Consider the following 14,309-nt stretch of genomic DNA (forward strand, 5'->3'; position numbering starts at 1 on the left):
TTCTCCTCTCTCAGATCCTCTCTCGACCCCTCTTCTCTCCACCACTCCACCGAACTCGCTCTCCACCACGGTGTCTCTGGGCTTCAGCTCCACCTCCACCCCGACCGTGACCTTTCACCCGGTGGGAGCCATCAACAGGGCTCCGGCAGGGCGTCCCATCACAGCCACGGTCCCAGTGACCGTCAGGCCCCCCCGCCGCCCGCAGGGGCCGCGCACACCCGTGTGTGAGAGTCGCGTGACCCGCGGGGTCCAGTGGCCCCCGACCCACCGAGGGGAGACGGTGGAGAGACCCTGTCCCAAAGGATCCCTCGGTCAGTACATGCTTGTGTTACAATTAGGGCTGTCAACGTTCTGATACAGTTTAACACGTTAAAACATATTTAAAGGGGTGGTATGATGACCCTTTTTACAAGATGTAAAATAAGTTTCTGGAAGTTTTATCTCAAAATACCCCACAGATAATGTTTTATAGCAAGTTAAAATTGTCACATTTTGAGGGTGAGCAAAAACGCATTGTTTTGTGTGTGTCCCTTTAAATGCAAATGAGCTGCTGCTCCCGGCACAGAGGGCGGAGCTTCAAGAGCTTGTGTGTGTGTGTGTGTGTGTTGGCAGCTCCGATTACTTCTTCTCAACGCTCCTTGTGAATGTCCTGTTGATGTGAAACAGAAAAATGTGCACCAGTATCGAGGTCTCTTTCGCACTTGAACGAACAGTAACACACACAATTATGCCAAAATGTCTTTTTTGTCGAGTATCCTCATTACACAAAAGCAGCCTTAACCCTCTGGTGCTCTTCGCGAATCGGTCAAAAATGACAGATTTTTTATTTATTTTTATTTCAATTAAACAAATGTACTATATTTTAGTTCGATAATGTATTTTATTGAATATTTTGAATATTTTGTATATTTTATTGTACTAAATTATATTTACACTGTATTTATAATCCATTTATACATTTTTTGAGCATAGACCTGAAAATTGAATTTCCTATTTAAACTGTGGTAAATCTTGAATGCTTTAAAGCAACAGACTGAAGTTTGATCTCTTTTAAAAGACGACACTTGGCAAATTATTGCTGATGTGAAATAAGTTGCGGAAATTTACGCAAAAATGCTATTTTCAAGTTTTATATGAAATATATATTTTCAAAAACATGTTTTACTCTAAAACGGCAAGAAAATCAAAGCCATAATTCTAAACAAGTTGAGTTCAAAATTTTAGCTTGATATCTTGTTGTTCGGCTGCAGTACCAAACACTTCCACTAGAGGACATTCGTCTCATTCATTTCCAATGTGCTCAATCTTGACCGTGAGGAGCACAAGAGTGACTATTTAATTCAGGACCATTTAACCTTTTCAAACGATGTCCATGATTTTTTTGTGTGTTTGCACAGCAAGTGCCAAAACCTTTACCAAGTTTCGTACCATTCCGATGAAGAAAAAACAAAAAAACAAGGAAAATATTTCGGTCAAAAGATTATTATTAAATTTTTTTAATCTGAAGACTGAAGAGCATATTTTAAAACATGTTTCGCATTATTATTAGAGGCAAGTAGTGTTTTGACTTGATGTTGATCATACGGATTACATCAAGGGACTTGAAGGTCATATGCTAATGTTAGCTTTAAAGCCACACTCTCCTGCAGAGCGATGTGATGAACCTCATTTAAAACTAAATGCTGTTTTCAAATTGTATTATGATTATTATGCATGCGGTTTTCATGAGCTCATGTAAATTGAGGGACTACTAAACTTATAAAAAATCAATTTGACACACAGCAGGACCATTAAAATGATAAGATGATGACAATAAAAGTGATTAAAAACTTTTCCCTCATACAAACTTAAGCGTTTTAATCTTGATGTTGAAACAAGTAAGTGTGTATCTGTTTGTTGAGTTCTGCCCTCTGAATGAACCCTTGAACCCTTGCCGGGAAATGATCAAAGTGTTCCACTGATGTGTGTTTCAGGTCTTGGCGGCTCTTCTAAGGTTTAAAACTCAGCTTTATCGTGTTTTGTTGTTCTCTCTCTGTCCGTGTCCCAGGAATCGCCTCGTATCAGTGTATGTCTGATGAAGTGGTGTGGAGCCCCAGAGGCCCCGACCTCAGCAACTGCACATCACCCTGGGTCAGCCAGGTCGCTCAGAAGGTCAGTCAGAGGTCAGAGGTCAGGTGACAGACAGACGGACAGACAAATATCTGATGTCTCTCTCTCGTCTCTGTAGATTAAGAGTGGGGAGAACGCAGCCCATATCGCTGCTGTACTTGTCAATCACACACGGGGGCGTGTCTATGCTGGCGATGTCACTTCCTCTGTGCGACTGATGGAGCAGCTGTTGGACATCCTGGACTCTCAGTTACAGGCACTGCGACCCGGGAACAAGGAGTCGGCCACACGCAACTACAACAAGGTGCTCACACACACACACACAGGGCCCTATTTTAACGATCTGAAACGCAAGTATCAAGCGCGAAACGCAAGTAAGTTTGTGGGCGGATCTCAGAAATCTAAAATCGGTTGGTGTGAAGTAGCTTCATTACTCATAGGTATGGTTTGGGCGTAACGTGAAATAAACCAATCAGAGCGTCATCTCACATTCCCTTTAAGAGCAGGCGTGCTTGTTCCATGGCGGATTGCTATTATAACGGCGGATTTGCCAGACGCACGCCAGGAGCGGTTCACAGCCGAGGAGACCGACGTTCTCGTCAGGGCCGTAAAACACAGAGAAGTGACATTGGGGATGGAGAAACACACCCAAATTAGCTTCGGTTAAACATGCGTATGATAATTTGAGTAAATGTGTAAGCTAGATTTATGCCTATTTTTTCACATCTTCATGGACACAACAATGATTTCCCTCGTGTGTTAATATTTTTCCTTGTTATAATGTATGGTTTTCTAAAAATGAGAACTGCTGCGTCTGTGTGAGAGAAGCAAAGTGTATGTGCGTTGTGCACACGCTACATTATGGCCAAGCATGCGCCCCTAAAATAGCATATGAATAACATGCGCAACGCGCCACTGACTTTAGACTAGGTTTCTCCTGGTCTATGGTGGAATTATTTTCTAAACCTGCAAAATACGTTTGCGCCGGAACACGCCTCCTCTTTTCGCTGAACCGCCCCCGAGCGCAAATGCATTTGCTAGTTTACCGACGTGCGTCTGTGGAGGGAAAAGTCCGCTGTGCGCGGGTGCAAAATAGGAATGATACATGCGTCGTGTACAAAGTCAATTGCGCTGGGTGCAAGATAGGGCCAGCAGTGTATTTTACAGCCGTATAGTTTTTTTTTTCGTATAGTTTTTTTTCCTCATCAAAACTGATTATGTTCATCAGTGGATGTATATCAGGCAGGGACACATTTGTGTGCATTATGTTTTGTGATTTCACCAGAACGAATAGAGTATCCGCAACGGATTGAAGCGCGCGAGTGAAGACAGTGCGGCGTGTCCGCGAGCCACACGAGAAAACACTGTAATAATGGGGATGGACCTCTGATCGCAGCGGCAACGAACACTTGATTTAAAAAACACATTTCAGCGCTAGATCGTCTCTTATTTAACAAACGAAAGAAATGAATGCTCTGCCAGTTAACTGGAGATGTTTTATTTATTTGTAGAATTGGTACATTCGTGCCACGAGATGTTTTAAAAAGTGGTGGGGACATGTCTCACCCGTCCCACCCGCAAATTACGCCTATGAGCACAGATATTTATCCTCATCCCTCACCTTGGACTTCACCGTCGTCCTCAGTGCCCACGTTCCCGTCCTGCTGTTGATGAAGCCCGCTAGGCTCTGCCACAGTGTCGGCGTGGGTTATGGAGATGCTAGCTCTAGCTGTTGCCACCACATCTCTGGAAGTGCTGACAGATTTATCCAGCGATCCCCGCAGTAACTTATGAAAGTCTTCCTTCTTTTAATTTTTTTCCTTTCCTCAGAACCTGATTCGTGCTTGCGAAAGCGGTCGCGTTCTCTTGACGCTGACATGTTGGCTTTCCCTCGCTTCCCCCTCTCCCGTCTTCAGTGAGGACGCATTACGGAATAACGTAGCGCAATGAAAAACCCGCTTAATTTGTTGGATTTGTTTTTATTATAATTTATTTATTTTTTATGTGACCTTGACAGAGACATGTCATTGATACAAAATCATACATAACTAATGTATTTATAATCTTTTTTTTAAATAAATAAAACAAAAAAATAAACACAGTAGGATTGCGAGGCCCCCTAGTGGCGCGAGGCCCTGTGCGGTTGCACAGTTAGCACAGTCTATGCGACGGCTCTGCACACACACTCTCAGTTACAAGGTGCTCACACACACACACACACAGACAGACACAGACACACACACACACACACACAGACAGATACAGACACACACACACACACACACACACACACACACACACACACATTCACTATCAGAGTAACAGTTTTGTTTGTGTTTTCAGCTTCAGAAGAGAGAACGGACCTGCCGAGCGTTTATTCAGGTAATTATACAGCACACACTTGTGTGAGTGTGCGACGCCTCGTGTGTGTGTGTGTGTGTGTGTGTGTGTGTGTGTGTGTGTGCAGGCGGTGGTGCAGACGGTGGATAACCTGTGTGTGTGTGTGCAGACGGTGGATAACCTGTGTGTGTGTGTGTGTGTGTGTGTGTGTGTGTGTGTGTGTGTGTGTGTGTGTGTGTGCGCAGGTGGTGGTGCAGACGGTGGATAACCTGTGTGTGTGTGTGTGTGTGTGTGTGTGTGTGTGTGTGTGTGTGCGCAGGCGGTGGTGCAGACGGTGGATAACCTGTGTGTGTGTGTGTGTGTGTGTGTGTGTGTGTGTGTGTGTGTGTGTGTGCGCAGGCGGTGGTGCAGACGGTGGATAACCTGTGTGTGTGTGTGTGTGTGTGTGTGTGTGTGTGTGTGTGTGTGTGCGCAGGCAGTGGTGCAGACGGTGGATAACCTGTGTGTGTGTGTGTGTGTGTGTGTGTGTGTGCGCAGGCGGTGGTGCAGACGGTGGATAACCTGTGTGTGTGTGTGTGTGTGTGTGTGTGTGCGCAGGCGGTGGTGCAGATGGTGGATAACCTGTGTGTGTGTGTGTGTGTGTGTGCGCAGGCAGTGGTGCAGACGGTGGATAACCTGTGTGTGTGTGTGTGTGTGTGTGTGTGTGTGTGTGTGTGTGTGTGTGTGTGTGTGTGTGTGTGTGTGTGTGTGTGTGTGTGTGTGTGTGTGTGTGCGCAGACGGTGGATAACCTGTGTGTGTGTGTGTGTGTGTGTGTGTGTGTGCGTGTGTGCGCAGGCGGTGGTGCAGACGGTGGATAACCTGTGTGTGTGTGTGTGTGTGTGTGTGTGTGTGTGTGTGTGTGTGTGTGTGTGTGTGTGTGTGTGTGTGTGTGTGTGCGCAGGCGGTGGTGCAGACGGTGGATAACCTGTGTGTGTGTGTGTGTGTGTGTGTGTGTGTGTGCGCAGGCGGTGGTGCAGACGGTGGATAACCTGCTGCGTCTGGAGGCGCTGGAGTCGTGGCAGGACATGAACGCTACAGAACAGTCTCACACCGCCACCATGATGCTCGACGTCGTGGAGAAGGGAGCCTTTCTATTGGCCAACAACCTGTACGGGGGACACTTCAGCGACCGCGCGCCGAACATCGGTACGAGAGCGTCACACACACACACACGCCTGCACGTTACTACCGTTCAGGAGTCTGCAAACTCTTTTTAATGTTTCTGAATGCTGCATTTAGTTGATCAAAATACATTAAAAATAGTGAAGTATTATTAGAATATAAATCATCTGTTCTCTATGTGAATTATAGTGAAGTGTAATTTATTCCTCTGAACAAAGCTGAATTTTCAGCATCATTACTCCAGTCTCTATGTGTGTGTGTGCGTGTGTGTGTTTCAGATCTGGAGGTGTATGTGCTGAACACAGAGATGGAGCTGAAGGATCTGTCGTTCCCGAACTCGTATGACAGTGACAGCATCATCCACGTGTCCTCGTCCACCATCAAACAGTACAGCCGCAACGGTCAGTCTCTGATCCGTCACACACACACCGTGTCCAGGGTCTTTTCTCTCAGCGTCGTCATGGCAACAGTCACCGTGTGTGTGTGTGTGTGTGTGTGTGTGTGTGTGTGATGAGGGTTATTTTGAGAGATGTGTGGGATCAGCACCAATGCTACATTTTTCTAAATGTCATAATCATTTGTTAACACACAAGTATTCATTACTTCAGTGAACTCATTGTTTCTGCCTTTAAGTATTACATTGTTTAAATTACTTTTTTTAGCTAACTGTGATTTTCTTTTATATATACATTTCTGAAATACATAACTAGACACAGTTTCCTCTAACAGATAACAGATCACTCTAAAATGTAATGTGGACTCTATACAAGTAAATGTGAATTGAATTGAATCAGTCGTATTGAACACAGCTAAATTTGTCAATGACACGAGACTGTGTGTGTGTGTGTCCATCAGGTCAGGTGAAGGTGGTCTTCACGCTCTATAAGAACCTGGGGTCATTTCTCTCGACTCTGAACGCCACGGTGAAGACGGCTGGCGAGCCGAAGCCAGGAGGACACAGTCTGGCCGTCAACTCACACATCATCTCCGCATCCATGAACAAAGAGTCCAGTCGTGTGTTCCTGACCGAACCGGTCGAGTTCACACTGCGACACCTGCAGGTGCACATACACACACACACACACACACACACACACACACACACACCATCATCTCCACATCCACACACACACACACACACACACACACACACATACACACACACATCATCTCCGCATCCACACACACACTCACACACACATCATCTCCGCATCCATGAACAAAGAGTCCAGTCGCGTGTTCCTGACCGAACCGGTCGAGTTCACACTGCGACACCTGCAGGTGCGCACACACACACACACACACACACACACACACACACACACACACACACACACACACACACACACATCATCTCTGCATCCACACACACACACTCACACACACATCATCTCCGCATCCATGAACAAAGAGTCCAGTCGCGTGTTCCTGACCGAACCGGTCGAGTTCACACTGCGACACCTGCAGGTGCACACACACACACACACACACACACACACACACACATCATCTCCGCATCCACACACACACTCACACACACATCATCTCCGCATCCATGAACAAAGAGTCCAGTCGTGTGTTCCTGACCGAACCGGTCGAGTTCACACTGCGACAGGTGCACACACACACACACACACACACACACACACTCACACACACATCATCTCCGCATCCATGAACAAAGAGTCCAGTCGCGTGTTCCTGACCGAACCGGTCGAGTTCACACTGCGACACCTGCAGGTGCACACACACACACACACACACACACACACACACACACACACACACATCATCTCCGCATCCACACACACACTCACACACACATCATCTCCGCATCCATGAACAAAGAGTCCAGTCGTGTGTTCCTGACCGAACCGGTCGAGTTCACACTGCGACACCTGCAGGTGCGCACACACACACACACACACACACACATCATCTCCGCATCCACACACACACACTCACACACACATCATCTCCGCATCCATGAACAAAGAGTCCAGTCGCGTGTTCCTGACCGAACCGGTCGAGTTCACACTGCGACACCTGCAGGTGCACACACACACACACACACACACACACACATCATCTCCGCATCCACACACACACACACACTCACACACACATCATCTCCGCATCCATGAACAAAGAGTCCAGTCGTGTGTTCCTGACCGAACCGGTCGAGTTCACACTGCGACAGGTGCACACACACACACACACACACACACACACACACACACACACACACACACACACAGATACTGTGTGCGCCTTATAATTGCCTTTATAAAATACGTATAGCCTAATCACAGCGGCAAATGATTAAACGACTTATAAAATCTTAGTCGACCAAACCTCTTCTAGTCAACTAACAGTTAGTCGACTATTAGGGGGGTGCCCTAGTGATTACAATGAAAAACATTTTCAGAACCTAATCTGTACGTGTGTGTGTGTGTGTGTGTGTCAGCTGGAGAACCACTTCAGTCCCAACTGCTCGTTCTGGAATTACTCTGAGCGTTCGATGACGGGCCAGTGGTCGTCTCAGGGCTGCAGACGAACACACAGCAACAACACACACACCACCTGCGCCTGCTCGCATCTCACCAACTTCGCTGTGCTCATGAACCACCAGCAGCCCGCCGTGAGTCTCACACACACACACACACACACACACACACCCGCATGTGTGTTTTCTCATCAGTAATGTATTGCATGTGTGCTATCTGCTCTGCCCTCTACTGAGCTTTTGTTTGTGCTTCATCACTGAAACTGCATACTACTAAGTAGGGGTGACCCCGAATAGTCGAAGATTCGATGCTTCGATAGGAGGAGCCTGATTCGACTACCGATCTCACGGTCGAATCTTCGCAGAGGTGTTATGAAACGAGGATCATGCCACTTTGGCTATATGAGAGCGCGCAATGTCTGATTTCACATAGAAATACCGGTTTTCTGTCAATACATTAATATTCAGCCTATTATGATAATGCTGTATATAAAAATGTGCAAAGAAAGAAGCTTTTAATTAATATTTTTTAACATGCGTGAATAAATCCAAATTCCAAAAACACCCCGTGACAGATTTAAGTTTCACTTTCAATCCGTGACCGACAGAGGAGCGTCTTGGCGGCAAGGATTTAAATCTTTAACAATGTCTGGGATAAGAAAATCTAAAGTGTGGATGTACACCATCAGAAAGGATATTCTCCATGGCTGGATTTAGCATCAGGAAAACCATGATCGCACTTCTGCCGGCCAACGTTAACAAGTTGGTTTTCCACAGGACATTCTAAAATGCTTAACGTGAAAAAAGCTTTTAAAACACTTAAAAGGCACTTTAACGTGGCTTAATGTATGTACACAGTAACCTACATACTTTATTAAGAAACCATACTATGTGCAGATAAGCAGATGAACCCAGAATATGAACGCAATGCGTTTTCATATTTTATTTTAACTATTTTAGGAGATTAAGTCGTTACACGTTTCTCACGTTACGTGTTTTAGAATGTATTTTATCCGCGCGCACAAAAGACTCCAACGGACACAGACAGAGTGAAAGACTGGGTTTGTTCTCTCGGTCAGGTATCGGGTACAAGTGATGTCAAAACTTTTCAGCCGGTTCTAATTAGATTTTTGGATGCTGTGAACATGTTTAGCTAAAGACTGCCAGTCCAGTTTAACAGTTATTGTTGTTTCTGCAGTTAAAAAGACAAAGTTGAAAATTCTGGCTACTATCGTTATTTTAATATCGTCAGGGTGTATCTGTCAGGGTTATCTAATCTAACTATTTGTGGCTTGTGTTTTGAATATATGTTCCCCCGCACTTTAGGCATTTTGCACACATTTGTTCCTCATCTTGTGACTTGATTCTGATTTATTTCGTTTTGTATTTTTATTTATAAGAAAGGTATATTCTGTTCTAATTTAATTCAGTAAATTAATTGTTTATTTTTTCGGCGCATGATGCATCGATGTTGTGCTGTACTTAGAGCCTGCTCGCACAGGTAATTTAGCCGATTTAATTTGATTTGCATGTGAAATGTAAATCCTGTCTGCAGTGTGGCCTTTCTGGAGTTATTTATGTTATTTCTTAGTTTTATTGATCCAAAATGTTTTTATACATTTTTCTTCTATATCTTTGTGTGATTTTCTGTACACCGCGGCTTTGAAATGTTAAAGCCCCGCCCCCATACACATGATTGTGTAAGACTTGACAATTCTGATTCGACTATGAAAATCCATAGTCGGGGACACCCCTAAAGCATAAACCAGAACACATCAGACCACATCAGACTAAACCAGAACACATCAGACCACATTAGACTAAACCAGAACACATCAGACTAAACCAGAACACATGAGACTAAACTATCGGACTAAACCAGAACACATCAGACTAAACCAGAACACATGAGACTAAACTATCGGACTAAACCAGAACACATCAGACTAAACCAGACCACATCTGACTAAACCAGAACACATCAGACCACATCGACTAAACTAGACCACTTCAGACCACATCAGACTAAACTGTATCAGACTAAACCAGACCACATCTGACTAAACCAGAACACATCAGACTAAACCAGAACACATGAGACTAAACTATCAGACTAAACCAGAACACATCAGACTAAACCAGACCACATCTGACTAAACCAGAACACATCAGACCACATCGACTAAACTAGACCACTTCAGACCACATCAGACTAAACTGTATCAGACTAAACCAGACCACATCTGACTAAACCAGAACACATCAGACCACATCAGACTAAACCAGACCACATCTGACTAAACCAGAACACATCAAACCACATCGACTAAACTAGACCACTTCAGACCACATCAGACTAAACTGTATCAGACTAAACCAGACCACATCTGACTAAACCAGAACACATCAGACCACATCAGACTAAACCAGACCACATCTGACTAAACCAGAACACATCAGACCACATCGACTAAACTAGACCACTTCAGACCACATCAGACTAAACTGTATCAGACTAAACCAGACCACATCTGACTAAACCAGAACACATCAGACTAAACCAGAACACATCAGACTAAACTATCAGACTAAACCAGACCACATCTGACTAAACCAGAACACATCAGACCACATCGACTAAACTAGACCACTTCAGACCACATCAGACTAAACTGTATCGGACTAAACCAGACCACATCAGATTAATTTTGTTTGTTTTTTCCCCCCTTTTTATATTATCGTTATTAATGGTGGATGATATTAATAATTATTTATATTGTTGTTTCTGTTGATATTATCATTAATTGATTTGTATATATTTTCAAAGTGTATCTTGTTATCTTTTGCTTTTTTGTAAAATGTCAAATTTGAATAAAATAACATAAAACTAATTTTAAAAAACATGCATGTGTGTATGCGTGTGTTTACGCGTGTGTCGCTCACGCTCTGCTGTTCTCCCAGTATCCCGGAGGTGTTCAGGGCCTGATCCTCTTCGTCATCACGTGGGTGGGGATGGTGATCTCTCTGGTGTGTCTGGCTCTCTGCATCTCCACCTTCTGCTGTCTGAGGGGTCTTCAGAGTGACCGCACCACCATCCACAAGAACCTCTGCCTCACGCTCTTCATCTCACAGCTGCTCTTCCTCATCGGCATGGACAAGACACACTACACCGTGAGTTCACCAGGACCAGACCTTCTCAGAACACATCAGACTAAACTGTATCAGACTAAACCAGACCACATCAGAGCAAACTAGACCACACCAGCTTACATTAAACTATACCAATTCACACAAGATTGCATTAGAGCAAACCAGACTAAACTTAATCAGACAAAACCAGACCACATTAGACTAAATATGACCATATCAGACCAAATCAGACCAAATCAAATCAAACTGTACAGACTAAACCAGAACATCTCAGAGCAAACCAGATCCTACCAGAACACCGCAGAGCAAACTAGACCACATTAGACAAAATCGGACCATATCAGACCAGATTAGACTAAATCAGTACAGTCTAAATCAGACCTCATCAGTCCAAACAAGGCTGTATCAGACTAAACCAAATCACAGCAGACCAAACAGGACTGTATCAGACTAAACCCGACCTCATCAGTCCAAAGAAGACTGTATCAGACTAAACCAGACCTCATCAGACTGAACCTGATCTCATCAGTCCAAACAAGACTGTATCAGACTAAACCAGACCTCATCAGACTAAACCAGACCTCATCAGTCCAAACAAGACTGTATCAGACTAAACCAGACCTCATCAGAATGAACCTGACCTCATCAGACTAAACCAGACCTCATCAGTCCAAACAAGACTGTATCAGACTAAACCAGACCTCATCAGACTAAACCAGACCTCATCAGACTAAACCAGACCTCATCAGTCCAAACAAGACTGTATCAGACTAAACCAGACCTCATCAGACTGAACCTGACCTCATCAGTCCAAACAAGACTGTATCAGACTAAACCAGACCTCATCAGTCCAAACAAGACTGTATCAGACTAAACCAGACCTCATCAGACTAAACCAGACCTCATCAGTCCAAACAAGACTGTATCAGACTAAACCAGACCTCATCAGACTAAACCAGACCTCATCAGACTAAACCAGACCTCATCAGTCCAAACAAGACTGTATCAGACTAAACCAGACCTCATCAGACTAAACCAGACCTCATCAGACTAAACCAGACCTCATCAGTCCAAACAAGACTGTATCAGACTAAACCAGACCTCATCAGACTAAACCAGACCTCATCAGTCCAAACAAGACTGTATCAGACTAAACCAGACCTCATCAGACTAAACCCAACCTCATCAGACTAAACCAGACCTCATCAGACTAAACCAGACCTCATCAGTCCAAACAAGACTGTATCAGACTAAACCAGACCTCATCAGACTAAACCCAACCTCATCAGTCCAAACAGGACTGTATCAGACTAAACCAGACCTCATCAGACTAAACCAGACCTCTTCAGACTAAACCCAACCTCATCAGTCCAAACAGGACTGTATCAGACTAAACCAGACCTCATCAGACTAAACCCAACCTCATCAGTCCAAACAAGACTGTATCAGACTAAACCAGACCTCATCAGACTAAACCAGACCTCATCAGTCCAAACAAGACTGTATCAGACTAAACCAGACCTCATCAGACTAAACCCAACCTCATCAGACTAAACCAGACCTCATCAGACTAAACCAGACCTCATCAGTCCAAACAAGACTGTATCAGACTAAACCAGACCTCATCAGACTAAACCCAACCTCATCAGTCCAAACAGGACTGTATCAGACTAAACCAGACCTCATCAGTCCAAACCAGACCTCATCAGACTAAACCAGACCTCATCAGTCCAAACAAGACTGTATCAGACTAAACCCGACCTCATCACACTAAAGATAAACATCATCAGATTGAACAGAACTTTATCAGACTTAACCAGACCAAGCAAGACTGTTTTAAAGTAATCCAGACCTCATCAGCTCATGCGTCAGGTGTGTGTGTGTGTGTGTAGGTTGTGTGCCCGGTCCTGGCGGGCCTGCTGCACTTCTCTCTGCTGTCGGTGTTCTGCTGGCTCTGCATGGAGACGGTTCAGCTGTATGTGCTGATGGTGGAGGTGTTCGAGAGCGAGACGTCTCGGCGCAAGTACTACTACCTCTCGGCGTACGGCTTCCCCACGCTGGTGGTGGCCATCTCCACCGCCATCGACTACAGGAGCTACGGAGGACCCAAAGCGTGAGTGTGTTTCCCTCTGCGTGTGCTGATGACATCCGTGTGTGTGTGTGTGTGTGTGTGTGTGTGTGTGTAATACATCTTCTGTGTGTTTGTAGCTGCTGGTTGAGGGTGGATAACTACTTCATCTGGACGTTTATCGGCCCCGCCTCCCTCGTTATCCTGGTGAGACTCATTTTAATGCACTGGCTCATAAAATGCATCATTTACAAATACTTTTTGCTAGACATTGGCTGTGTTTGTAATGCTGAACCACTGCACTACTCATGCTAACTTGCGTGTATAGTTAGTTTTATATATGCATGGTTTATGCAGATAGAAGAGCTTACAAAACTGCACCAGGGCTGCCAACTCTCAGGCATTCACCGTGAGACTCACGCAATTGACCCTTTTCACACGCTCTCACTTTGATCATTTTGTTCATTTTGATATGAAACAAATTCTCAGCTCTCCGATTCTATCAATTTTATTATGAAATTCAAACAATACATAGCGTTTTGGCGCTTGTAAATGTGACGTGACAGATCGCTGTACGTGAACCGATCATCTCTTACTCTTTACTACTAGTTATTAGTAAATGAACACGAATGAACAATAGGTATGTTGAAAGATACAGTACAACTTACCGATATGTACGTCCCTCATACATAATATCAATCAATCAGTGTTTTTCAACCGCGGAAAGAGGTCAATAAAACAGCTGGAGAACAATATAACGTTACATTTATCTTTACATATTAACCGTTTGATGACCTTAGCACGTTAGTTAGCTAGAAAGATTTGCCAGAGAGAGGAGTATTTTGCTAAATATGTGCACTATATTATATCATTTAAATACTATAACTTTGTTATTATAATAAAAACCACACTATATTTTATTTGAGTTGTTATTTTTAACCTTTAATAATAATTCCAGCTGATAGGGCTGTGTG

General features: G+C 44.3%; 1 protein-coding gene across 1 annotated transcript in view; it reads left to right on the forward strand.

Moving 5' to 3' along the window:
* LOC309495481 (adhesion G protein-coupled receptor L1) overlaps positions 1 to 14,309 on the forward strand; it is a 163,220-nt gene that overhangs the window by 41,024 nt on the left and 107,887 nt on the right. Inside the window, exons 8-18 of the mRNA XM_082165297.1 lie at positions 15 to 311; positions 2,048 to 2,151; positions 2,228 to 2,413; positions 4,453 to 4,491; positions 5,455 to 5,635; positions 5,890 to 6,012; positions 6,467 to 6,672; positions 8,079 to 8,252; positions 11,079 to 11,288; positions 13,160 to 13,380; positions 13,476 to 13,542. Coding sequence (XP_082021423.1) covers positions 15 to 311; positions 2,048 to 2,151; positions 2,228 to 2,413; positions 4,453 to 4,491; positions 5,455 to 5,635; positions 5,890 to 6,012; positions 6,467 to 6,672; positions 8,079 to 8,252; positions 11,079 to 11,288; positions 13,160 to 13,380; positions 13,476 to 13,542 — 1,808 coding nt within the window. The remainder of the gene's footprint in view (positions 1 to 14; positions 312 to 2,047; positions 2,152 to 2,227; positions 2,414 to 4,452; positions 4,492 to 5,454; positions 5,636 to 5,889; positions 6,013 to 6,466; positions 6,673 to 8,078; positions 8,253 to 11,078; positions 11,289 to 13,159; positions 13,381 to 13,475; positions 13,543 to 14,309) is intronic.

The sequence above is a fragment of the Leuciscus leuciscus genome, assembly GCF_965113295.1.
Source record: "Leuciscus leuciscus genome assembly, chromosome: 3".
NCBI classification, from domain to species: domain Eukaryota; kingdom Metazoa; phylum Chordata; class Actinopteri; order Cypriniformes; family Leuciscidae; genus Leuciscus; species Leuciscus leuciscus.